The sequence below is a fragment of the Haliotis cracherodii genome, unplaced genomic scaffold (assembly GCF_022045235.1).
Source record: "Haliotis cracherodii isolate W230 unplaced genomic scaffold, xgHalCrac1.p SCAF_14, whole genome shotgun sequence".
Classification (NCBI taxonomy): domain Eukaryota; kingdom Metazoa; phylum Mollusca; class Gastropoda; order Lepetellida; family Haliotidae; genus Haliotis; species Haliotis cracherodii.
Window position 1 is genome coordinate 37,801,575 of NW_027266269.1, and position 24,998 is coordinate 37,826,572.

The 24,998-nt window shown below is 42.9% G+C and overlaps 1 protein-coding gene across 1 annotated transcript in view; it reads right to left on the minus strand.

Moving 5' to 3' along the window:
• Positions 1-6,519: 6,519 nt before the first annotated feature.
• The window catches only part of LOC139460811 (uncharacterized), a 65,246-nt gene continuing 46,767 nt past the window's right edge, over positions 6,520-24,998 (minus strand). The window contains exons 27-42 of the mRNA XM_071242285.1: positions 24,750-24,863; positions 23,502-23,636; positions 22,625-22,690; positions 21,379-21,444; positions 20,781-20,962; positions 19,648-19,748; positions 18,989-19,134; positions 17,639-17,694; positions 16,404-16,551; positions 15,346-15,422; positions 12,307-12,417; positions 11,702-11,869; positions 9,445-9,585; positions 8,831-8,912; positions 8,365-8,533; positions 6,520-7,368 (exon numbers count right to left, since the gene is read on the minus strand). Coding sequence (XP_071098386.1) covers positions 8,387-8,533; positions 8,831-8,912; positions 9,445-9,585; positions 11,702-11,869; positions 12,307-12,417; positions 15,346-15,422; positions 16,404-16,551; positions 17,639-17,694; positions 18,989-19,134; positions 19,648-19,748; positions 20,781-20,962; positions 21,379-21,444; positions 22,625-22,690; positions 23,502-23,636; positions 24,750-24,863 — 1,740 coding nt within the window. The 3' untranslated portion in view covers positions 6,520-7,368; positions 8,365-8,386. The remainder of the gene's footprint in view (positions 7,369-8,364; positions 8,534-8,830; positions 8,913-9,444; positions 9,586-11,701; positions 11,870-12,306; positions 12,418-15,345; positions 15,423-16,403; positions 16,552-17,638; positions 17,695-18,988; positions 19,135-19,647; positions 19,749-20,780; positions 20,963-21,378; positions 21,445-22,624; positions 22,691-23,501; positions 23,637-24,749; positions 24,864-24,998) is intronic.

The window sequence follows — 24,998 nt, forward strand, 5'->3', positions numbered from 1 at the left end:
AAATACCGATACACGGATGACTTAATATTTTCTTGTGAAGCTTCACGTCCAACTTTGATGACATAAGGGGTCAAGCGCGTGTCTCTATCATCTCACACAATATATATCATTTCATCAAGATCGGCGGTTTCACCCTGGATATCCAGCCAACTACGTCTTGTTTTGGAAGTTTGACTACTGCTGGGTGAGTTTTATTACCACTGCTATAGAAATTTATACTGCCATTGTAATTGTACTGCCGTTATATGTTACTGCCTCTCTTTTGTGTTGTAGTTGTAATTACCATGCAGTAATTTGTATAGATCTGTCAACCTTGTTAATGTTACAATACAATTGCTACATGTATCCCATTTCTTTGTTGTTTGTTGGTTTCACAATGAATGTTGTCTGGGTTAACTTAGTGTTTCAATGTGTTGACACACAACAAAGGTAACATAACTGACAGGTGTGTGTTTTTGTGTGTGCGTGTGCGTGTGCGTGTGCGTGTGTGTGTATGTGTGTGTGTGTGTTTGTGCGCGTGTGCGTGCGTGTTTGTGTGTGTTTGTGCGTGTGTGTGTGCGTGGGTGTTTGTGCGTGTGTGTGTGCGTGCGTGCGTATGTGTGTGTATGTGTGTGTGCGTGCGTGCGTGCGTGTGTGTTTGTGCGTGTGTGTGTGCGTCCTTGCGTATGTGTGTCTGTGTGTGTATGTGTGTGTGCGTGCGTGCGTGTGTGTGTGTGTCTGTGCGTGTGCGTGTTTGGTTTTTTCTGTTCAGAGCAAATGTGTGCGAATGGTTGTAAAATAAAGAGTTTCACCCGAATGTCTTTTGATATCAAATATATCAGCACGAGTTGATTACAGTGGAAAAACTGCGAGGTGTTCTCTATGTACACCGTCAGTACGCTGGGTATCTTGCTTGCCGAGGAGTTTTCCCACTATTATCAAAGAGTGTTTGATATTATTTGATATCAAAGGATGAGATTTTATTTATCATCTAACATCATTCTTCCAACCTCTTCAGTTTGTAGGCAGTAATAAGCAGTGTCTTAAGTGTAAAAAGTACTGCAAACATCTTCAGTGGCAGAGCCATTAGTGATGTCATTTGATTGTGAGGTCATGGCAACCAATGACGTCACAATGGTCTGCAAAGCAATGTAGATATTACCTGATCACACCCAAGCGATAGCACCTGTGGGAGCCAGTTTTGGGTGATAATTCATTTTATATTAAATGTGCACTATCCTGCAAGGTTGATCTAACAGGAAGACAAAATTAGTGAAATAATTTAAAAACAATAGTTTTAATTGTGGGCCATAGCAAGACAGTGGTTTCAGTGACACGAAGTGTTGGTTGCTGTAGCCCTGTGTATATAGATAGAGGTTATCACGCGAGTGTGTTTTGGGATCGTAAATATCCTGTATTAGCAATAAACATTGTATTTAGCAAGGTAACAATTCAAACATATTTCGGCCAAATCCAACTTTTTTAATTTGTGGAAAAGGTTCCAAGCCGCAGAGGTCTACAAGCACAGATATGGCTACTGATCCCGCTTTGCTAGGACCAGTGCCGTCTAAGGCGCCGCGATTCGCTGTGCAGAGTTGCGTCCCTTGGACACGCCAGAAACCTATCATTGTGGGTTTCGCCCCGATTATGTTTAAAGGTTTGTCAGCACCATACCCGTGCTCGTGGGTTTCACCGTAGTGGTAAACGTCAGAGACCTGCATCACTTCGGGCCTTCCTCCACGCGCCGTGATATAACTGGAATACTGTTAAAGGCGGCGTTAAAACCCAACTCACTCACTCACTATATATATATATATATATATATATATATATATATATATATAGCGCACTGGTTACAAATAAGATGAAGCTGGCGAGTGAAAACAGTTGGGTAGGTGACCGCGCTCCGAACGTTTAACTCATGCAAACTATGGAGCTTCGGCATTAATAAAAGAAGTATTTACGAAAATGGGGTGTCACCTTTGGTAAGTGACATTGCTCCAAGTATGCATCTGTTCCCCAAGCAGAGGAGAAAGCTGTATGTGTGCGAGATGATTATTGCTGTGAAAATATTGTTTCAACGGATCACCCAAAATCAGTGACGACCCCATCAAAATACTGTGCTAGGTAAGAGATTGAAGCCATGACGACACCATCAAAATACTGTTGTAGTTTAGAGATTGAAGCCATGACGACACCATCAAAATACTGTGCAAGGTTAGAGATTGAAGCCATGACGACACCATCATAATACTGTTTCTAGGTTAGAGATTGAAGCAATGACGACACCATCAAAATACTGTGCTAGGTTAGAGATTGAAGCCATGACGACATCACCAAAATACTGTGCTAGGATAGAGATTAACGCCATGACGACATCATCAAAATACTGTGCCAGGTTAGGGATTGAAGCCATGACGACACCATCAAAATACTGTTCTAGGTTAGAGATTGAAGCCATGACGACACCATCATAATACTGTTTCTAGGTTAGAGATTGAAGCAATGACGACACCATCAAAATACTGTGCTAGGTTAGAGATTGAAGCCATGACGACATCACCAAAATACTGTGCTAGGATAGAGATTAACGCCATGACGACATCATCAAAATACTGTGCCAGGTTAGAGATTGAAGCCATGACGACACCATCAAAATACTGTGCCAGGTTAGAGATGGACGCTGTTTCTGTAAGATACCAAGCCACTGGTGGGGGAAGATACGCCCCAAAGCACTGTAATTCGTTGTGCAGAGTTGCGTCCCTTAGGCATGCCAGCAACCTATGATCCTATGAACCTATGTTTTTAATCTTTGATTGCGGAAAGGGTTTTTCTCTTTTTAACTGTCGTCACTGATGTTATAGACACTACTTCAAAACATATTGCCTTAACACGTTGTAAATACAGAACACAATATTCTACGTGATTACCAACAACAATATCTTTTAAACAAAATACCAAAGTGAGCCATTTCTTTCATGTACGTATGAAACGAAAACAGATCTAAGTTTTCAATTATCAATTAACTTCAGTAAGTAAAGTAGCTCATGCTTTGTTTGTCTGTTGCTGGAACTCCACTTGGAACTTGGCCGAATTCATCTCTGTAGCAGCTGTTCCACAGATTGAAACCATCAGACAATCGCCTGGTTGACATTATGAGCATCGTTCCATTGTGTCCCCCCATCAACCAAGTAACCGAGCCTGCCTGCCTGTCTGCCCGATACATTATGTCGCCTTTTAAAAACGGCATACACCGATGGGAACACATTCTAAACCAGACTCCCTAGTGCATGTAGTACATCATAACAGTTTTAAAACTGCCGTCCCCACTGCGCTGTGGCACTGCTATCTTTTTCCATGTCAATATATATGAGGTATGCCATTAGAATTGATCTCCTGCACTCGATCGCCAGGGCCGTCTCCCCGAGGCAATGAAGTTAACTGACAATAAAAGTCCAGTTCCCACCCTTGCCGAACTAGGCAAGAATTCTGGAGTTACCTTTTGGCTGGACTAACGAGTCTATGCATAGTCCAATCAAAATCGCGTGACGAACTAGACATCCGGTTTGCAAACCACATGGATTTTAACGTGCAAATTTCGGTCGACTGCAGGATTTTAAGGCATGTGTACCGCCAACTGGCCGTCGACAGATATTTTGCAAATCTTTTCATGTTTTCCATCAAGGTGCCATAATGGGGACGTCACACCATGACGTTCTGGTCAGCGTTCTATGACGTTTGAGGAAACGTTGGTAGTCGCCCATGGTCGCTGGGATAGCGCCAGAAGAGCGTTGTGTGAACGCTAGTGAACGGCGGTGATCGCCGGGAATCGGCGGAGAACGCTGGTCCGGAAAAAAGTTTTGAACATGCACAAAAGTTCTCACTGAAACCAGCGTTCTTCAACGTTTAATTTTAGACGCTGAAGAACGTTTAAGAACGTTCGTGGAACTTTTACTAACGTTCGCCAAGCGTTGCACGCGTTCGGCTATCGTTAGTCAGTCGTTACTCTAGCGTTACTTGGTTGTTACTAATCGTTTGCTTTGCATTGAACGACTCACTGGCGACCTGCCAACGACCGCTGAACGGTCCCCTAGCGCACGCAGCGCACGCAGCGCACGCAGCACATGCAGACGCTATTCTGTCGTTAGTCACACGTTAGTCACACGCTCGTCTAACGTTGACAAATCGTTCGTCGCGCGCCAGTGGCACGTTAGCACACGCTAATGGTTTTCAGGGGTATCTTACTTGGTCGCTGTTACACGCTTCTCGTGCGTTAGACACACGCTAGTCATGCGTTAGGCACACGTTAATCACACGCCAGATGTGTCATCCTCATTCTAGAACGTTAAAAAATTGAACGATTGAAATGTTCAGAGAACGTTGACCAGAACGTCATGGTGTGACGGCCCCTTTAAGTGATTTGATTGACTTTTAGGGTAAGACCCGTTTTTTTACAATATATATCTCGATTATCAATCAGATCGTCTTGACTCGGTGCTGCTATTTTGTTTAAAGCAAATGCAAGTGATATGAGGGATGGAATCTTACTAGTCAATAGGAGGGACATAGAAGGGACATATCTCGTAATAGCCACTGATGGCGCTTCGATCGAGCCCAGAAATTCCAGCCTAGTTCGGCAAGGGTGGAAACTGGACTGTTAGCGCCCTTGCCTCGGGAAGATGCTCCAGGACTTGCATGTAGATAAATTTAGTCCCTTTTTTTTGAGAAACGTTTTAACGACCAATGAAACGTTGAGATAATGAAGAATTTGGTAGGGAAGGACTTGCCACAGCAATAAATACTTTTGACGGCCTTCTTTTGCATGTCAGTCTGATGTCAATGTTGAAATTAGCGCAAACCCTATCGTAATCAATGGGACTGGCCACCAACTTGTTGATATCGCCAACCCAAAGTTGAGGCTGGTTTGTAACTCGCTATTTCATTGGTCTCTTCGATAGTCTTGCATAGCTTCTCTAGTACTCCAGCCACGTGGCGGGGGGACACAACTTTGTACCCATGTCGGGAATCAGCCCAGCTGTCCGGCTCTGCGACTTAACACGTGTAGCAACCACGCCAACGCCCTTCCAACATGATTGAAACTTTACAAATCCTCTTCTGCCAAAGAAGTTTCATACCAATACTCAGACGACTGCTTGAGAGAAGAGTGCCTCCTGACTGTCGGCTATTATTATGTTAAACCAGTCACAGTGTCCGACGCCGTGAACGCTGAGGGTAAAAAGCTCCACGATAACCAGCCATGGAAATGCAGTGGGAATTTCAGTGAAACTATCTACATTTGGTAACAAGTCATGTCACAGCAGTCGAAACGTGGACCGTGAAACTAAAGTTGTTACTCTTTACTCCAGTAAATTCGGGAACGATGACGTTCAGTCACCTGAGACACCAAGCCTAAGCACCCGATCCCATTAAACGGAGTCAAAATGAGGGTCAAAATGAGTCCTCCACAACATATGCTGGTTGTAAGAGGCGAATAGATGGATGGGGCGGTCAGGCGGGTGACCCGGTTGATTTCGTGTCATCGTACACCGACCACACGGGTCGTTGTGCACAATATTAATCACTGGATTGTTTGGTCGATTATTAACAAGTCCGGGCATATTCCTGGACAATTGTTGACTGCGTTAACCAACAAACGGACGAAGTGGAATCACGCATACAGATACATCAGCACGTGACTGGTCATGGGAATAAATGCATCAATAGTAGTGGCTACCTTCTGAGAATGGCTGGAGGACGTTCCCGTGATTTGGACACCAGGTTTTGTTTGTTTGTTTGTTGTTTAACGCCGCACTCAGCAATATTCCAGCTATAGGACAGCGGTCTGTAAATAATCGAGTCTGGACCAGACAATCCAGTGATTAATATCATGAGCATCGATCCACGCAATTGGGATACGATGACATGCATCAACCAAGTCAGCGAGCCTGACCACCGGATCCCGTTAGTCGCCTTTTACGGCAAGCATGGGTTGCTGAAGACCTATTCCACCCCGGAAGGACACCAGGTGTCAGTGAATACGACCTATAGGTGTACTACTAATCTGCAGCTCTGTTTACTGAAACTGGGTTAATACAATACAGCTGTGTTATTGTGTGGGGGTATTTCGATGTTGGTTCATTTTTCTATAATTACGATCATCGTTTATTAATGTATATCGTGGGGCGGTCAGATAGCCTTTTGGTTAAAGCGTTCGCTCGTCACGCCGGAGACCCAGGTTCGATTCCTGACATGGGTACAATATGTGAAGCCCATTCCTGGTGTCCCCCGCCGTGATATTGCTGGATTATTGCAAAAAGCGGCGTAAAACCATACTCACTCATTAATGTATATGATTATGTCAAGTGTGATGTCACGCACATGCAGAGGTTTCAACTATACAGTACGTATCACTGTGATCGAATAGTTTAAATAACATGTGTAGATAGAGAAACTCGTTTCTCTACTCAAGTCAGATGAATTATCAGTCACATGGCCAGAAGTCACAACACCGTGAACATCAGTAAAATATTTTAATAAAAAGAAGCATCTGTTTAAATAAACAAATAACAATATTGTCATGATTGAAAGCTACACAATCGGGCATTTAGAACACCATATATTGAACAGTTTCCTAGCTCGCTCACTCACTCACTCACTCATCGGTTACCGTCACGATATGGCTGAACTATTGCCGATGTGACTTTAAATGCTAACTCACTCACTCATTTGTTATCAATAGTCACACACAGCCATGTTGTAAAAGATCTGCAAATTAAAGGTGCACATACAGATATTGTTTCTACATAGACTCTGCATGACTCCTTTACTTATGCACAATAACTCAAACAGAACGATATATCGACAGCAATATTCTGTTCAACCATTGCGGCTGTGTCGGGCTCTCAATTAACTCCCACTCGCATAAACTGTGGTCGGGTAGCCTAGTGGTTAAAGCGTTCGCTCTTCACGCCAAAGACCCGGGTTCGATTTCCGACATGGACAATGTGTGAAGCCCATTTCTGGTGTTCCCGCCGTGATATTGCTGGAATATTGCTAAACGCGGCGTAAAACCACACCCACTCACTCTCATAAACTGTATGCCTATAATCTGCGCATGTCAATATACTCGTAGATACAATAATTATTGCCTAACTATTCCGAAGAATCATTTATCAGGTAACACTAATGGCAATTTTCTTGTTTAACGGCTGTGGTCTTCCACAGACTACATGGTGTAAAGGTTAAATACAGATTTGTATTTTGACATGTTAAAAAGGAAGTCACATGGGGTGTGTGTTTAAGAACGGATTGAATGACGTTGTGATCGTGAAGCATGATTTCAGTGTGTGAAATATGCTGAGATGAAATCACGGTGTCCTTCTTCTGGATCTGAAATGCAGAAAACTGGGTCAGTCAGGAAGAGAAAAAAGGGAATTACTATATGCCCATTGTTTGAAAGACGGCATCTGCTTGGAACTGATTCACAGGTCCATGATTATGCACTTATATATCAAAGTGAATGTACGTGTGTGTGTGTGTATGTGTGTGTCTGTGTGTGTGTGTGTGTGTGTGTGTGTGTGTGTGTGTGTGTGTGTGTGTGTGTGTGTGTGTGTGTGTGTGTGTGTGTACTGCTTGTACTAGTCAAGATTGTATTATGTTAGACAAATGAGATACCATGCCACAGTCTTACAATGAGTCAGTTTGGCACCAAGTCTTGATTTATTGCCCTAGTGCAGACCGCGAGGCAGGGTAACAACATGTACCAATACCACTATTTAACGTGTGTTGTCTTTAGCGTTGCCAGGGGATCGAAACACCAACTTTCCTTTCTGGGGCAATCGCTCTATCCACTAGGCCAGAGAAGTGGTGCACGCTAACCTTTCGTCATTGACCATGACGTGTCTCGACTTCCTGATTAAAGGAGACACGTCAATGTGCAGAGTTACGTCCCTTAGGCACGCAAGAAACCTATGATTGTGCGTTCGAATCCCAGTTTGCCGCGATTATGTTTCCAGTATTGTCAGTACCACACACTTGCTCGTGGGTTTCACCAAAGTGGTAAACTTCTGTGACCTGCATCACTTTGGGCTTTCCTCCCACATTACGCTGATATGCCGTGATATAACTGGAATACTGTTCCAAGATGCGCCAAACCCAACTCACTTACTCCTTATAAGAGCGATCAGATAGCCTGGTGGTTAAAGCGTTAGTTCGACGAAGACCTGGGTTCGATTCCCGACATGGGTATAAAGTGTGAAGCCCATTTCTGGTGTCCCCCGCCATGATATTTCTGGAATATTGCTATAAGCGGAGTAAAACCATACTCACTCACTACGAACTCCAGATTAGAGCCAGGCCATAGTTCTGAGTCTGCGTGTAACTTACTGTACATAGAAGGCAACTGCCTTTAAAGAGGCATCTCTTCCAGCCATCTCTTCACACCGGGGTAGTTTTTGTTCATCCACTTGATGTTCGCTTTGGTTTGTTCTAGTGCCTGGTGGAAAGCCCGTTCCCCAGTTCCAAGATTAGGAGTTGATCTCACGAAGTCCTCAATCTGGCCAATCAGTGAAGAAAAAAAGAATGTGTCATGACAGCCATGTAGCATTACACATCAACATATAGTCCTGTACTGTGAGAGTTGTGTTCGACCAGTGATAAGAAAGTCATGTTTTATACCTCTGACAGCTGAGCCGAGGGAATTCCAGGTTAGAATTGGTCCCCAGTAATCTATGCTGGTGGTAAGAGACGACAGGTGGTGAGGTTCTGTGACGTTTTCATCTCTTGATAGTCTGATCCTTACTTAATCTCAATAGTGCAAACAAACAAACAAATTACAAACAAACAAACAAACCTCTTGCAGCTGCTGCTGGGAATTAAAGCCTCGGGTTGAACCTGTGATCATCTTAGCAACATAGTTGAAAGTAGCGCTGAACCTAGAACAAAAGTATTTCTTTTCATATACATATATACATCTTGAAATCATCACATTAACCTTTGTTTAGTCTTTGAAACTTCTTTATTATGAGGAACACAACGTTTACTCCTTCATTCACCTGAGTGTTCCTCGTAATAAAGAAGTTGACATCCATCAGTTCTCTCCCTTAGCCTTAGTTTAGTGACAATGGCCAATTTTCCAAACTTTGCCTGTCCACACATTCGAAAACTCTTTGGCGTGTGGGATGTGACTCCGAGTATGACAGGGCGTGGTCAATAGTCAGAACATCGACATTGATTGTACTTTGAATTGAACTTGAGATAACTATCCGCTCGATGGTGAGACCATCGACTCAATGCTCGAGAACACAAGCATTGACACAACTGAAATAGTATGAGTTTCATCATAGTGATAAGCCCTGCATCCGTTTTTGCCTTTCACCTATATCAATCTGACACGCCATGATATAATTGAAATACTGTTCAATGCAGGGTTGACCTAAAGCATGTGTGTATTGTAGCTTTTCTTACTCATCACGAAGAAGTGGCCAGTTAGCCTTGATGAAGTTCCACACTATTGGTTGTCCCCGAGCGCTGTTGGATACGTAGAACATGATACGTGTTGTGTCAGACCGGCTGATCTCTGACGGCGTGATGGCACGTTCCAGAAGACTGAAGACAGAGGCACGGATATCAGACTATACGTCATAGAGTTATACGTCATTGAGATATACGTCACGAAGATAAAAGTCATCGAGTTATACGTCATGGAGATATACATCATCGAGTTTTACGTCATGGAGTTACATGTCATAGAGGTATACGTCTTAGAGATACACCTTAACATCATAGAGACATATGCCATTGGGATATACGCCTTAGAGATAAACATCACGGAGATATACCTCGTGCAGATGAACGTCATGGCGATATAAGTCACTAAGTTACACGTCATGGAGATATAGGTCATGGGGATATACGGTATGTCTTTGGGATATATGTAACACGGACTAAAACGTCATGGAAATATACGTCTTAGAGATACACCTTAACATCATAGAGCCATTCCCCACTGAGATATACGCCTTAGAGATAAACATCACGGAGATATACCTCGTGCAGATGAACGTCATGGCGATATAAGTCACTAACTTATACGTCATGGAGATATAGGTCATGGGGATATACGGTGCGTATTGGGGATATATGTAACACGGACTGAAACGTCATGGAAATATACGTCTTAGAGATACACCTTAACATCATAGAGCCATTCCCCACTGAGATATACGCCTTAGAGATAAACATCACGGAGATATACCTCGTGCAGATGAACGTCATGGCGATATAAGTCACTAACTTATACGTCATGGAGATATAGGTCATTGGGATATACGGTGCGTATTGGGGATATATGTAACACGGACTGAAACGTCATGGAAATATACGTCTTAGAGATAGACCTTAACATCATAGAGACATCGTGGAGATATACGTCGTGCAGATGAACGTCATGGCGATATAAGTCACTGAGTTATACGTCATCGAGATATAGGTCATGGGGATATACGTCATAAAATTATATGTCATCGAGTTATACGTCATGGAGATATACACCATCGGGTTTTACGTCATGGAGTTACATGTCATAGAGGTATACGTCTTAGAGATACACCTTAACATCATAGAGACATATGCCATTGGGATATACGCCTTAGAGATAAACATCACGGAGATATACCTCGTGCAGATGAACGTCATGGCGATATAAGTCACTAAGTTACACGTCATGGAGATATAGGTCATGGGGATATACGGTATGTCTTTGGGATATATGTAACACGGACTAAAACGTCATGGAAATATACGTCTTAGAGATACACCTTAACATCATAGAGCCATTCCCCACTGAGATATACGCCTTAGAGATAAACATCACGGAGATATACCTCGTGCAGATGAACGTCATGGCGATATAAGTCACTAACTTATACGTCATGGAGATATAGGTCATGGGGATATACGGTGCGTATTGGGGATATATGTAACACGGACTGAAACGTCATGGAAATATACGTCTTAGAGATACACCTTAACATCATAGAGCCATTCCCCACTGAGATATACGCCTTAGAGATAAACATCACGGAGATATACCTCGTGCAGATGAACGTCATGGCGATATAAGTCACTAACTTATACGTCATGGAGATATAGGTCATGGGGATATACGGTGCGTATTGGGGATATATGTAACACGGACTGAAACGTCATGGAAATATACGTCTTAGAGATAGACCTTAACATCATAGAGACATCGTGGAGATATACGTCGTGCAGATGAACGTCATGGCGATATAAGTCACTGAGTTATACGTCATCGAGATACAGGTCATGGGAAATACGTCATAAAATTATACGTTATCGAGTTATACGTCATTTAGATATACGTCACAGAGATATATGTCACTGAGTAATACGTCATGGAGATATAGGTCATGGGGATATACGTCATGGAGTTATACGACACGGATATATACATCATGGGGAGACACGTCATGAAGACATAAGTCATCGGGTTAACGTCATGCCAATATACATCATGGTGATACACATCAATAGGATTTAAGTAATGGGGATATGCGCAATGCAGATATATGACAAGGACACATACGTCACTGAGATAAATGTCTTGGGTATATGCGTCATCGAAATATTCCTATTGGAGATATTCATCATGGATCTATTACGTTATTGGGTTATACGTCACGATGATCATTTATCTTACGTGTGTATGATCCACTCGGTGCGGGTACATGTCAGCGCATACTGTAGATCACCTTTAATGGCAATCTCGGGTTCTGCTTGATATCTGCGGTACACTTCGAACCAGTCCTCTGCCTCCCCCTCCGCCACACCTGTACAGAGAATTGTCTTCCGCAGCTCGGGGTACAGCCTGAAACATCAACTATATCATGGAGTGTGTTCCTCATATCACGTCTGCATGTCCCCGTACAGAGGATTGTCTTCCGCAGCTCGGGGTACAGCCTGAAACATCAACTATATCATGGAGTGTGTTCCTCATCTCAAGTCTGTAGGTCACCGAACAGAGAATTCTCTTCCACAGCTTGGTGTAAAACCTGAAACATCAACTATATCATGGAGTGTGTTCCTGATCTCGCGTCTGTATGTCCCCGTACAGAGGATTGTCTTCCGCAGCACGGGGTACAGCCTGACACATCAACTATATCATGGAAAAATATGACACAGGTGAAAATGAATGATTTCTTCTATTCCTTTTCCTCAATCAAGCAGCAATGTTGTCCTACACTGACCAGTCTTTAATACAAGAATTTGCACAGAGCTTTTTCCATTTACTGCCGTCTGACTTACGGGTTTAGAGATGAGTTTTCTTTCCACTTCTTGAACAGACTTGTCACTTGTGTTATACATTTCCGACTGGAGGCGTCGCACGCTGCCCCCACAATCTCCCGCCGAGCAAACCTGCAGAGAAGCAACAGAGACGTTGCTTTAACCTCAGGACCACTGTTACTCCTGTCACACTGAGCCACATGTGCTTAATTAGAGGAGTATCCTGGTGAGATTTACTGACTACCAAAAAACATTTGAAACGCTATTGTAAGCTTTAGATTGGTCTAGGTTTGACAAAAAGCTTTGTAAAAGGACAAAATACCAGTAAAAGTCGGAATACGACAAGCAACCGAAACACGGACTAGCGTTTTACACGAGATTGTTAGAAAAGACACCAGTGTGGGCTTGAACAAGTATAAGAACTGAATGTCACCTTCTCAAATAAGGACTTGTCTTTAGTCAGCACAAGAGCTGAGAGTTACCTTCTAAAGGACAAGGCTTCTCTTCAGACAGCACAAGAGCTGAGTGTTACCTTCTGAACTACAAGGATTCTCTTCAATCAGTAAAAGAGCTGAGAGTTACCTTCTAAAGGACAAGACTTATCTTCCGACAGCACAAGAGCTTAGAGTTACCTTCTAAAGGACAAGGCTTCTCTTCAATCAGCACAAGAGCTGAGAGTTACCTTCTGAAGGACAAGGGTTCTCTTCAATCAGCACAAGAGCTGAGAGTTACCTTCTAAAGGACAAGGCTTATTTTCAATCAGCACAAGAGCTGAGAGTTACCTTCTAAAGGACAAGGCTTGTCTTCAATCAGCACAAGAGCTGAGTGTTACCTTCTAAAGGATAAGGCTTCTCTTCAATCAGCACAAGAGCTGAGAGTTATCTTCTGAAGGACAAAGGTTCTCTTCAATCAGCACAAGAGCTGAGAGTTACCTTCTGAAGGACAAAGGTTCTCTTCAATCAGCACAAACGCTGAGTGTTACCTTCTGAAGGCCAAGGGTTCTCTTCAATCAGCACAAGAGCTAAGTGTTTCCTTCTGAAGGACAAGGATTCTCTTCAATCAGCACAAGAGCTGAGAGTTACCTTCCTAAGGCCAAGGGTTCTCTTCAATCAGCACAAGAGGTGAGAGTTACCTTCTGAAGGACAAGGGTTCTCTTCAATCAGCACAAGAGCTTAGAGTTACCTTCTAAAGGACAAGGCTTCTCTTCAGACAGCACAAGAGCTGAGAGTTACCTTCTGACGGACAAGACTTATCTTCAATCAGCACAAGAGCTTAGAGTTACCTTCTAAAGGACAAGGCTTCTCTTCAGACAGCACAAGAGCTGAGAGTTACCTTCTAAAGGACAAGGCTTCTCTTCAGACAGCACAAGAGCTGAGAGTTACCTTCGAAAGGACAAGACTTATCTTCCGACAGCACAAGAGCTGAGAGTTACCTTCTAAAGGACAAGGCTTCTCTTCAGACAGCACAAGAGCTGAGAGTTACCTTCTGACGGACAAGACTTATCTTCCGACTGCACAAGAGCTTAGAGTTACCTTCTAAAGGACAAGGCTTCTCTTCAGACAGCACAAGAGCTGAGAGTTACCTTCTAAAGGACAAGGCTTCTCTTCAGACAGCACAAGAGCTGAGAGTTACCTCCTGAAGGACAAGGCTTCTCTTCAATCAGCACAAGAGCTGAGAGTTACCTTCTGAAGGACAAGGATTCTCTTCAATCAGCACAAGAACTGAGAGTTACCTTCTGAAGGACAAGACTTATCTTCCGACTGCACAAGAGCTTAGAGTTACCTTCTAAAGGACAAGGCTTCTCTTCAGACAGCACAAGAGCTGAGAGTTACCTTCTAAAGGACAAGGCTTCTCTTCAGACAGCACAAGAGCTGAGAGTTACCTCCTGAAGGACAAGGCTTCTCTTCAATCAGCACAAGAGCTGAGAGTTACCTTCTGAAGGACAAGGATTCTCTTCAATCAGCACAAGAACTGAGAGTTACCTTCTGAAGGACAAGGGTTCTCTTCAATCAGCACAAGAGCTGAGAGTTACCTTCTAAAGGACAAGGCTTCTCTTCAATCAGCACAGGAGCTGAGTGTTACCTTCTTAAGGACAAGGGTTCTCTTCAATCAGCACAAGAGCTGAGTGTTACCTTCTAAAGAACAAGGGTTCTCTTCAATCAGCACAAGAACTGAGAGTTACCTTCTGAAGGACAAGGGTTCTCTTCAATCAGCACAAGAGCTGAGAGTTACCTTCTGACGGACAAGGATTCTCTTCAATCAGCACAAGAGCTGAGAGTTACCTTCTAAAGGACAAGGATTCTCTTCAATCAGCACAAGAGCTGAGAGTTACCATCTAAAGGACAAGGTTTGACGAGATCAATCTGAACGAGAGGTAAGATTCTCCTTATAGGAGTGTGGTGTCCCAGCAATTCAATTAGCTTAAAAATTTCGTTCGTTGTTTGTCTGTGGACGCAAATTTAAGGATGTGCAACAGTCACTCTGCTGATGTTGTGCCTGAATACACATGAGACGCATGATGCGGAGTACAAACTCTAGAGAGGAAATTGAAACTTGATCGTGGAGCACATTACTACTCAACAATGTTCCAGCTACCTCACGTCGGTCATAAATGACAGAGGGACGGAAGGACAAGTGGCCGATATTATGAGCAAAACTCCAAGATGTTACGCCATCCACCAAGTCACTGAGCCTGACCACCCAATCCAAATTCGGCAATTCTTACTACAAGCAGTAGAGTGCTAGGGTAATTGTCTATGAAACGATATACATATCATATATGGGAATACATGTACACAGAGTGAGATGTAATGGTTTGTTTTGATAGAGGCTTCAACTACTCTCGTTGGATGAAAAATTTATTCACAGAGCCGTACACATATCTGACATCGACGATGCATGAATGTCAACAGACACATATATTCAAACATAAGGGGCAGTTAATTCTGATCATCATTTCCGGTTAACATACATGTATAAAGCATATAATAGTGCAAATAAAACGTCCATAAAATATCAATACACGGTTACTTAAGTTTACATTCTAACAATTATACTTACGATTCAAGTTGGGAAGCGCCTGTGTCATTCAGACCTACTTTACTAAACGGTGTAGCTGTTATGTTTCGCATAAATGTCTGCAAAACAAAGAAATTTATTTGAATGCAGTTCGCCCTTTTATCGCGCTCAAGATATGCACATAAAACTTATCACCATTTTCACATGTTCGTTGTCCAAGAAGACAAATCATAATAAAAGGCAAAGTTGTTATAAAAGTTGGCGGTTTGTGAGTGTGAGAGATTATGTCTTTCATCGTCTTTCTCAATCTGAACTTCACCCCAAGAAGACGTTTCGAAAGAAATTAATCTGCAAACTGTGCTTATTTACTAATGGCAACTTTATTAAACCCAGACATATAAACATTTCCTTAATGACTTTTTATTTAAACTGTCTCGAAATGCTTCTGCGACCCATCGTCTCCCCCCAGTTAGTCATATACATCAGGCATCAGCTAGCTATATCTGCGAACGTTAGTAGTCCTCACCGAAACACCTGCTTCAGCCTGTGCTTGTTAGTTCGAAAATAACCTCCGAGGTACGCATTATCTGTCCCGATTGAATAAATTATGAAAAGTTCAAGGATTTGCAAAGCACTGTTAATTCACGAGGTACAGGCGATCCGTTACTACCCGATGCGAGTAACTTATTCTTTATATCCACCAAAGTTGCAGTTTTTTAAAGAAAATATAAAGATGTCAGCTTCCAAAGGGCAAGTAAGGTCCCCACATGTCCGTGTTCTGCAGCACAGTGTCCACAGGCAAGTTCCCCTCTAGCGGCAGTCCAGGGGAGGTAATCACCCTACCTGTGTGCTCATTAGTCACTCACCTTAAACCGTCCATACATCTCCGTGTTCTGCAGCATAGTGTCCACATAGGCAAGTTTCCCTCTAGCGGCAGTCCAGGGGAGGTAATCACCCTACCTGTGTGCTCATTAGTCACTCACCTTAAACCGTCCATACATCTCCGTGTTCTGCAGCATAGTGTCCACATACGCTAGTTTCCCTCTAGCAGCAGTCCAGGGGAGCTAATCACCCTACCTGTGTGCTCATTAGTCACTCACCTTAAACCGCCCATACATCTCCGTGTTCTGCAGCATAGTGTCCACATAGGCTAGTTTCCCTCTAGCGGCAGTCCAGGGGAAGTAATCACTCTCTCTGCTCAGATACTCCACAGTCTGAAGGGCTATATCTTGGTCCAGAAGGCCAGATCTGAAACAAATAGGTGTAACACTGATTGTAATTCTAATTAGCGACAGTGCTGTGATTGTCGTCTCCGAGGTTCCTTAAAAACCAGTACTGTGATCATTACTATGAAGTGATATCATTTGAGGAGCAGACACAAGCTAATTAATGTCAATGGCTTTTAGAAGTGACTAAGTAATGATCAATGTAGATTAGCTTTAAAATCCGAAACTAGAAACGATTTAGCTGTTTGTCATATTATTTTCGCTCGTTATAGAAATGTAACTATTGGACTGCTCCGTTGCCATCTTATAAAACCCTACACAAGAAGGCTGGACAGACAATAAGCATATCATGACGTCATAATGGTTGATTACGTCACATGCTTTGTCCCAAAATAATTGATCCTGGATCCACTTGCACAAAGCGATCTCAATGCTAAGACTATCGTAAGCCTATGTTAAAGTATGTGAGTTACAATCATCTTAGCACTAAGATCGATTTGTGCAAGTGGACCCTGGCCAAACGTTGCTGAAAGTCCGACTGCGGTCACAAAATGGCGGTCATTGTCACCGAAAATATGTAGCTTGTGACCTCGTCTTGGATACACCAGGACATGTGTAAGCAGCGGGTGTACGGCATTCTGTCATTGGGTGTACACCCTGCCAGTGATACATGCGTCATGATTGCTTCATTCAATACATAGCCGTGAAGATCCGGGGTAACATAGGTCTTCAGCAACCCAGAAATGGAAAGAAATGGGCTTCACATATTGTACCCTTGTGGGGCATCGAACCCTAGTCTTCGGCGTGACAGGGTCGGTCGGGTAGCCTAATGGTTAAAGTGTTCGCTCGTCACGCCGAAGAAGCGGGCTCAATTCCCGACATGGGTACAATGTGTGAAGCCCATTTCTGGTGTCCTCCGCCGTGATATTGCTGGAATATTGCTAAAAGAGGCGTAAAACCATACTCACTCACTCACTTCGGCGGGACAAGCTAACGCTTTAACCACAAGGCTACCCACCGCCCCGTGAAGCGATGAAGAACAATTCAGACGAAATGCCGATGACTCTAGAAGACCTCAGATGAATAGCTTTGATTTCCGGCATACGTACCTTGCCAAGTCCCAGGCATCGTTGATGATCTGTGCCCTGTTGGTCCTGTCTATCACCTGGAGGAAGGTGGTAATTGATGGACATTATAATATAACAGAAGTATGATACTTAGACCATGTCTAAAACAATGCATTGATACATTTATCAGGACTGTGAGAACCGGTATGCTAAACCCGATTCTAGTTGGCAATGCAATTTTACCCAATCAAATGAACGAAAACATTTTTGGGAATGTACATACATATATAAAGAAAACAAAAAAAGGTTTGGGTGAGCAATGCAAATGTACATACGTTTATTTGTTTTCTTTCCTTTCTGTCATATGATCCATTAATTGTAGATAAACATACACGTAAATCTATGGGAGAGGGGGGTCCAAGTTGTGATAAATTGTGCCCAATTCTTTTCATGAGAATAAAATATGTTTAAACTAAACAAGTAGTTTATTCCGCTTACAGCCATATTTAACCAACACCCGGTATATCCATCACAGAAACTGCCATTAGGAGAAACCAACCCTGGTCGTTAGAGTGACAGACTTTAACCTCTAGGCGACCTTGTCGCATCTTATCAGAGTGAGTGAGTGAGATGGGTTTAAGCCGCTTTTAACAGTATTCCAGTTATATCGCGGCGTGTCAGCTTAATGTGGGAGGAAAGCCCGAAGTGATGCAGGTCTCAGACGTTTACCACTTCGGTGAAACCCACGAGCACGGGTATGGTGCTGACAAACCTAGAAACATAATCGGGGCGAACTGGGATTCGAACCCACAATCATAGGTTTCTGGCGTGGCCAATGGACGCAACTCCGCACAGCGAATCACGGCGCCTTAGACAACTGGGCCACCCGTGCCCCCCGCATCTCATCAGAAGGAGGAACGGCGTACTCTATTCAGTCCGTTTGGCTCCAAATGAGAACTATGAATTGAGAAATAACTCAAAATCGAGAATAGTCTATTAAATGCCAGTACGGTACACGACAATGAATACTCTGTACCAAACAATATCTGCAGTTTGTTGTTTCTATTCCTATCAGAAATTATCATGTTATGTGTACAACTTGACATCTTGAACAGGGGGACACAGCGGTAGGTGGAACAGCTGAGTGCGGCGTTAAACAACAAACAAACACAAACAAAGAAACCAAGCTGTGAGAGGGAGTGGTAGGGTTGGGTTCAACGCACCCCGTGAAACATGACAGTCAGTTTGATGAGAGAAGACAGTGATGCCGGTCTTCCTTGTGACACCAGTGGCCATGGGTATGGTGAAGCTCCGCGCATGTGCAGTATCAAACTTACAGTTCGTGCACGTGACCAGGAAACATCTGTACTGACCGGTTCCAGCCTTTCTTACCGTGTGGTCAGTCTTCAGCTGATGGATGAGACCCCTCCAGTTGCTGTCCTCGTACTGGACACGGTACAGACCATACAGACCGATGTTACCGATGATCCAACTGGTCTGGTCGGAGGCCGGAATAGACAGTGATGTAGTGTACTTGTCTGAAGAAGTGAAGGTACAATTTGTGTTGACACTATTTATAAAAAAGAGAATAACCAACAAGCTACGAGGGGTTGATGACGTAAAGATATCAGATTTTGAAGTCATCAGAAAGTTATTACACACGATCATGTGACCCTAAAAGGTAATATTTACGTCATTTGGTATGACAAGACCTACCTCAGACGCTCTTTCCACTTGACCATGGAGGCGATCCCGGAGTTCAAAAGAAGTGAAGAATCGGAATTAGACTCCGATTCCCACATCATCTACATCGTCTTAAACGATAGTTCGAGATAAAGCGATTTTCCTCTGTCACTAACATGTATCAAACCTAGGTCAACTCGGTACAAATTTGTTTGTTTGTTTGTTTAACACCGTACTCAGCAATATTCCAACTATATGACGGCGGTCTGTACATAATCGAGTCTGGACCAGATAATCCAGTGATTGAAATCGATCCATGCAATATGGTCAAGTAAGCTTCGACTTTCAGTGTATAAGAAGTGTGATACCTGATTCATCCTCTCTTTTCATCCATATAATGTCTGCATCAGTCTTGCTGAAATTTCTCTCTGAACTCGTTGTGAAGGTGAAAGGAATGTCCCATTTATAACTGAAAAATATTTCAAAATGAAAATTAATATACATGATTCCTTCCTACATTCGCACTATATTTTGAATGAAAACGTCAGATTATACGGTGTAATTGGCAAGTGTAAGTTGTTGTAATCATATGGTTATATACACCTTGGTTGAAAACGACAGGGGCGTCTGTAGTCCTTGTAGATAGCCACGCAGAAAACACGGCTTGAATTCTCCATTTGGAAACACATTTTCGAACAACTTTTTTATGTTTCACCATTCGTCCTAGTACGTGATCGTATTGCATAACTTCATCTGGCTAAGTTTTGAATTGGGGAGGGGTTCGGTTTGGTGGACGATCGGTAAAACTCGAGAAAGTAATTTTAAGGTTTTACGACAATTTATTTGTTCTATAGATTTGAGACAAAACCATTACCATTATAACAAATGTCTCCTAAACTGGTCCATTGAACGATTCATGTCATGTGTTTATCATCCACTGTCCAATAGTGACGATACCAGGATTTCGCGAAACAACTCATGCGTTGTCCGGCTTCGCCTTCCAGAGTAAAAATATGTTTCGAAGCAAAGGCATCTTTAACACAAATCAACTCCACCAATATTTTTGGCAACAACCCACTTAAACATATGATTTGAGTGGACGTGCCCAGCAGGGTAAAACCACACCAACTCACTCACTTTGTTTGTTTGTTGTTTTACGCCGCACTCAGCAATATTCCAGCTATATGACGGCGGTCTGTATATAATCGAGTCTGGACCAGACAATCCAGTGATTGACATCATGAGCATCGATCCATGCAATTGGGATACGACGACATACATTAACCAAGTCAGCCTGACCACCCGATCCCGTTAGTCGCCTCTTACGACAAGCATAGTCGCCTTTTATGGCAAGCATGTGTTGCTGAAGACGTATTCTACTCCGGATCACTCACTCACTAGTCATATTAAATCATGAACGTACTGGAAGACGGACGTGCACTGAGGAGTAAAACAACATCTCACTCACTCACTCGGTGAGCACATTTAATGATGAACGTACTTGAAGGGGGACGGGTAGGTACCAGGATCCGCTGCTGATGGGTCCAGCAGGAACCGACCCTGCTTCAGCTGCAGCTGGCTGCTCCCCGCCCTGGACACGCTGACCACGGGGTAGTTCATCTGCAGCGTCCACGTCTTCATCGTGTCCACCACGTCTACAGTCTTTTTCTCAGACTTTGCTTGCTATATCAAGTAGGTCGGACTGATTAAGATTATTTAAAAACTCGGCGTTGGGCGGTGCTCTTAATATCAACATCTTGTTAGTCTGGTCCCCCGATAACGTACAGGCCGCTATACTACTTAGATACGTCGAGGGCGCCGCAATTCCATGTTCACAGCTGCCCCCCTCTGGCTTACCAAAACAGTAAATTTGAGAAATAATTTGTGGATGTCAACTTTTTAATCATGAGGTGATGAATGAGTAAGCCTATACTCCGAAATGTTGTGTTCCTTATAATAAAGAAGTTGACATCCATACATTCTTTTATGTTTATCACTTCTAAATGCCATTCAGAGCTTTCCCCCAAAGTAACGAGGACAGACTGATATTACCGTAGTGTCACTCACTCTCACTCACTCACTCACTCACTGGTACTCACGAAGTCTAGCGCTGCCCACAAGTCGTTGTGGTCCGCATTGGAGTACTTCCGGTTCTCCAAGTATCTCTGTTAACAACAATATGTCCACCTCAAACACGCACCCCATGCCATGATGCTATAAGTATCTCTGTTAACAACAATATGTCCACCTCAAACACGCACCCCATGCCATGATGCTATAAGTATCTCTGTTAACAACAATATGTCCACCTCGAACGCGCACCCATGCCATGATGCTATAAGTATCTCTGTTAACAACAATATGTCCACCTCAAACACGCACCGCATGCCATGATGCTATAAGTATCTCTGTTAACAACAATATGTATCTCTGTTAACAACAATATGTCCACCTCAAACACGCACCCCATGCCATGATGCTATAAGTATCTCTGTTAACAACAATATGTCCACCTCAAACACGCACCCCATGCCATGATGCTACAAGTATCTCTGTTATCAACAATATGTCCACCTCAAACGCGCACCCATGCCATGATGCTATAAGTATCTCTGTTAACAACAATATGTCCACCTCAAACGCGCACGCCATGCCATGATGCTATAAGTATCTCTGTTAACAGTAAGAGGAAATTTTCAGTAAGAAGCCCTGATTCATTTTATCATGCCCAATTCTTTCCTCGGAATGTTGCAAACTCTCTCTCATGGGAGATGGTTAATATTTTGGTCATCTGACATGCAGCGACTCGTTGTTCATCCATAGTCATATTTTCCGTAAGTTGGAGGTCTTCCTGATCTTGTATAACCTTTAAGGGGCTCTATCCACATCGTCGACGCCGCTTCCCACCTCTTTACAGTGACAAAGGAAGGTGCACCATCGCCTACAGTTGACACCGTGTCCGCATGGATCGCGGATGGAGTTGGCACTTCAGATGGAGACACCTGATGATAGCGTGGAAGTCTATTTTGTCCAACTTATAATGTCCAACTAAAAATACCTCGACTCTTGGATGCCTGCGGAAATATACTGTTTGTTGTGTATTCTGTTTATATGCAGCGGGTGAGCATGGACAGTATTGTATTCACACTTCACACATGCGAGCTGTTAGTGATGTACTGCACACCATTCGTAGGAGGCTAACAACTTTCCAGTAGACATTCGAATAGTTCTTATTTCTGGGTTTTTTTCAAATCATGAATTATTGCTATTGAACAAGGCAGATGTTTTGATACTGACACGTATAGATTCATACTTCAGTACTGTTACTAGATATATGTTACTTACGGATAAACCTTTCTGAAACGTGCTTTCGCCAATGAAAAACCTCAGCATTCTTAACACCGTCCCTCCCTGAAATTAAATCCAACACGTCAACGCTCAATTATCTCCCGAAATAGTCATCTTTAAATACACAAGTTATATTATGTTAATATAACTATGACGTCATGATGTATCAGGATACATAGTTCTGGGGGACAAGGAATGACAACGTTGGCAGCACTGTTCAAGAACTTTTAACACACGACACTGTTGTATTCCTCTCGTACCTGGCTTCAATAGAATACAAAGGATTTCACAAAGGAGAAGAAAAGAATAAGCAAACACAAATAATTAATTTTATAATAACCAACCACAATATGTATATAAAAGAAACTACTCTCCATGGCAACTGTCAAGCAGATATGAGTTAATTGTAATATATATGAAATCGCCGAAATTAGAAAGTTATGACATTTGATATACATGGTATGAAATGCTGATGCATAGAGACCACGAACCAATAGGTTGTCGACCGGTCTCAAGGGGGCCATGGGTTGACGTACACCCTGTGAGTCTGTGACAACACACACACACACGCGCGCGCACACATACACACACACACGTACGCTCACACACGCACGCACACGCACACACACACACACACGCACGCACGCACGCACGCACGCACGCACACACACACACACGCGCGCGCGCACGCACACACACACACACACAAACATACATTAACGCGACGTTAAAACCCATTTTACCTTAATTCTAAATAATATATGGCAATAAATGTATATATATTTATAATGTAATTCATTATCTCACGTTCAACGCGGTTAAACACTTGTCTTAAGTTCATAATAAACGTCTACAAAGGAAGAAAAACTCAAACCTTGTTATAGGAAATGTCGTCAAATATTTGGTTGATTTCGTCGACGGTTTGGACATCAACATAGACCGGATGTGACGTCACTAAGCCATCCTCGGTGAAAAGCGGGAACATCTCTTCCACCACGAACTGCTCAAACTGAAAACAAGCATCAGGATGTTACTGTGTGCCATGGCCTCATCATCGGGGCACGTCCCCTTGGGCTACACAAGTTGTTTTGTGCACCGCATCAAATACTTGTATACTTAAAGGTTACTAAGAAGGTTAATTGCATTATAATGTTATGCTTCTGTGCAAAGAATTCTCAAATACTCGTGCAATCAAATATACTGAAAGGTTACTTAGAAAGTTAATTACATTATAATGTGATGCTTCTGTGCAAAGAATTCACAAATACTCGTGCAATCAAATATACTGAAAGGTTACTTAGAAAGTTAATTACATTATAATGTGATGCTTCTGTGCAAAGAATTCTCAAATACTCGTGCAATCAAATATACTGAAAGGTAACTAAGAAAGTTAATTGCATTATAATGTGATGCTTCTGTGCAAAGAATTCTCAAATACTCGTGCAATCAAATATACTGACGTGTTACTAAAACGGTTCATAACATTGACATGTAATGCTTGTTTGTAAAATATGTTATTAAATGTGAAGTGTACACGAAGTACGGCTTTTCCATTGGACGAGAGATCAGTCACATGACCGCGAAATTGACGTTCATAGGTGTATGAAAGGCACAAGCTCCGACGTTCATACAGTTTGGCCCTCACTCTATGAGTGAGTGAGTATGGTTTTACGCCGCTTTTAGCAATGTTCCATCAATATCACGGCGGGGGACACCAGAAATGGGCTTCACACATTATACCCATGTCGGGAATCGAACCCGGGTCTTCGTCGTGACGAGCAAACGCTTTAACCACCAGGCTACCCAAACGCCCCCCTCACTCTATGAAGGTTTGTACTCCAATGAACTCACACAAAGTAAAATCAACTCTTTAGTATTCTCATAAGTCAGTTCCAGTGCCTATTCTACTTAATCGTCCACCCCGGAATCCGTGGTTACATTATGGAGGAATAACGATATTGAATATGTTCCCGGTATATATTTCAAAGGAACATCTTTTGTAATATAATATGGAATCATCAGTGGTTTGGGGTAAAAACTATCTGAACCTCCGCACAACTTGACAAATTCAACTCTACCGAGCCATTGTAAAGATATTGTTACTCAACAATGTATCACTTACCATGTTAAATTCTGGTTCTACAAGATCGGACCCCATATATTCGACGAACGTGGCGAAACCCTCATTCAGCCATAGGTCGTCCCACCACTTTGGCGTCACCAGGTTCCCGAACCACTGAAAGTGAATGGGATTAGTTTTACGCCACCATCAGCAGATTCCAGCAATGTCATGGCGGACCCCAGAAGTGTGCGTCAGAAATTGTACCCATGTGGAAATTCGAGCCTGAAATTCACCGTGTCTCACCACATC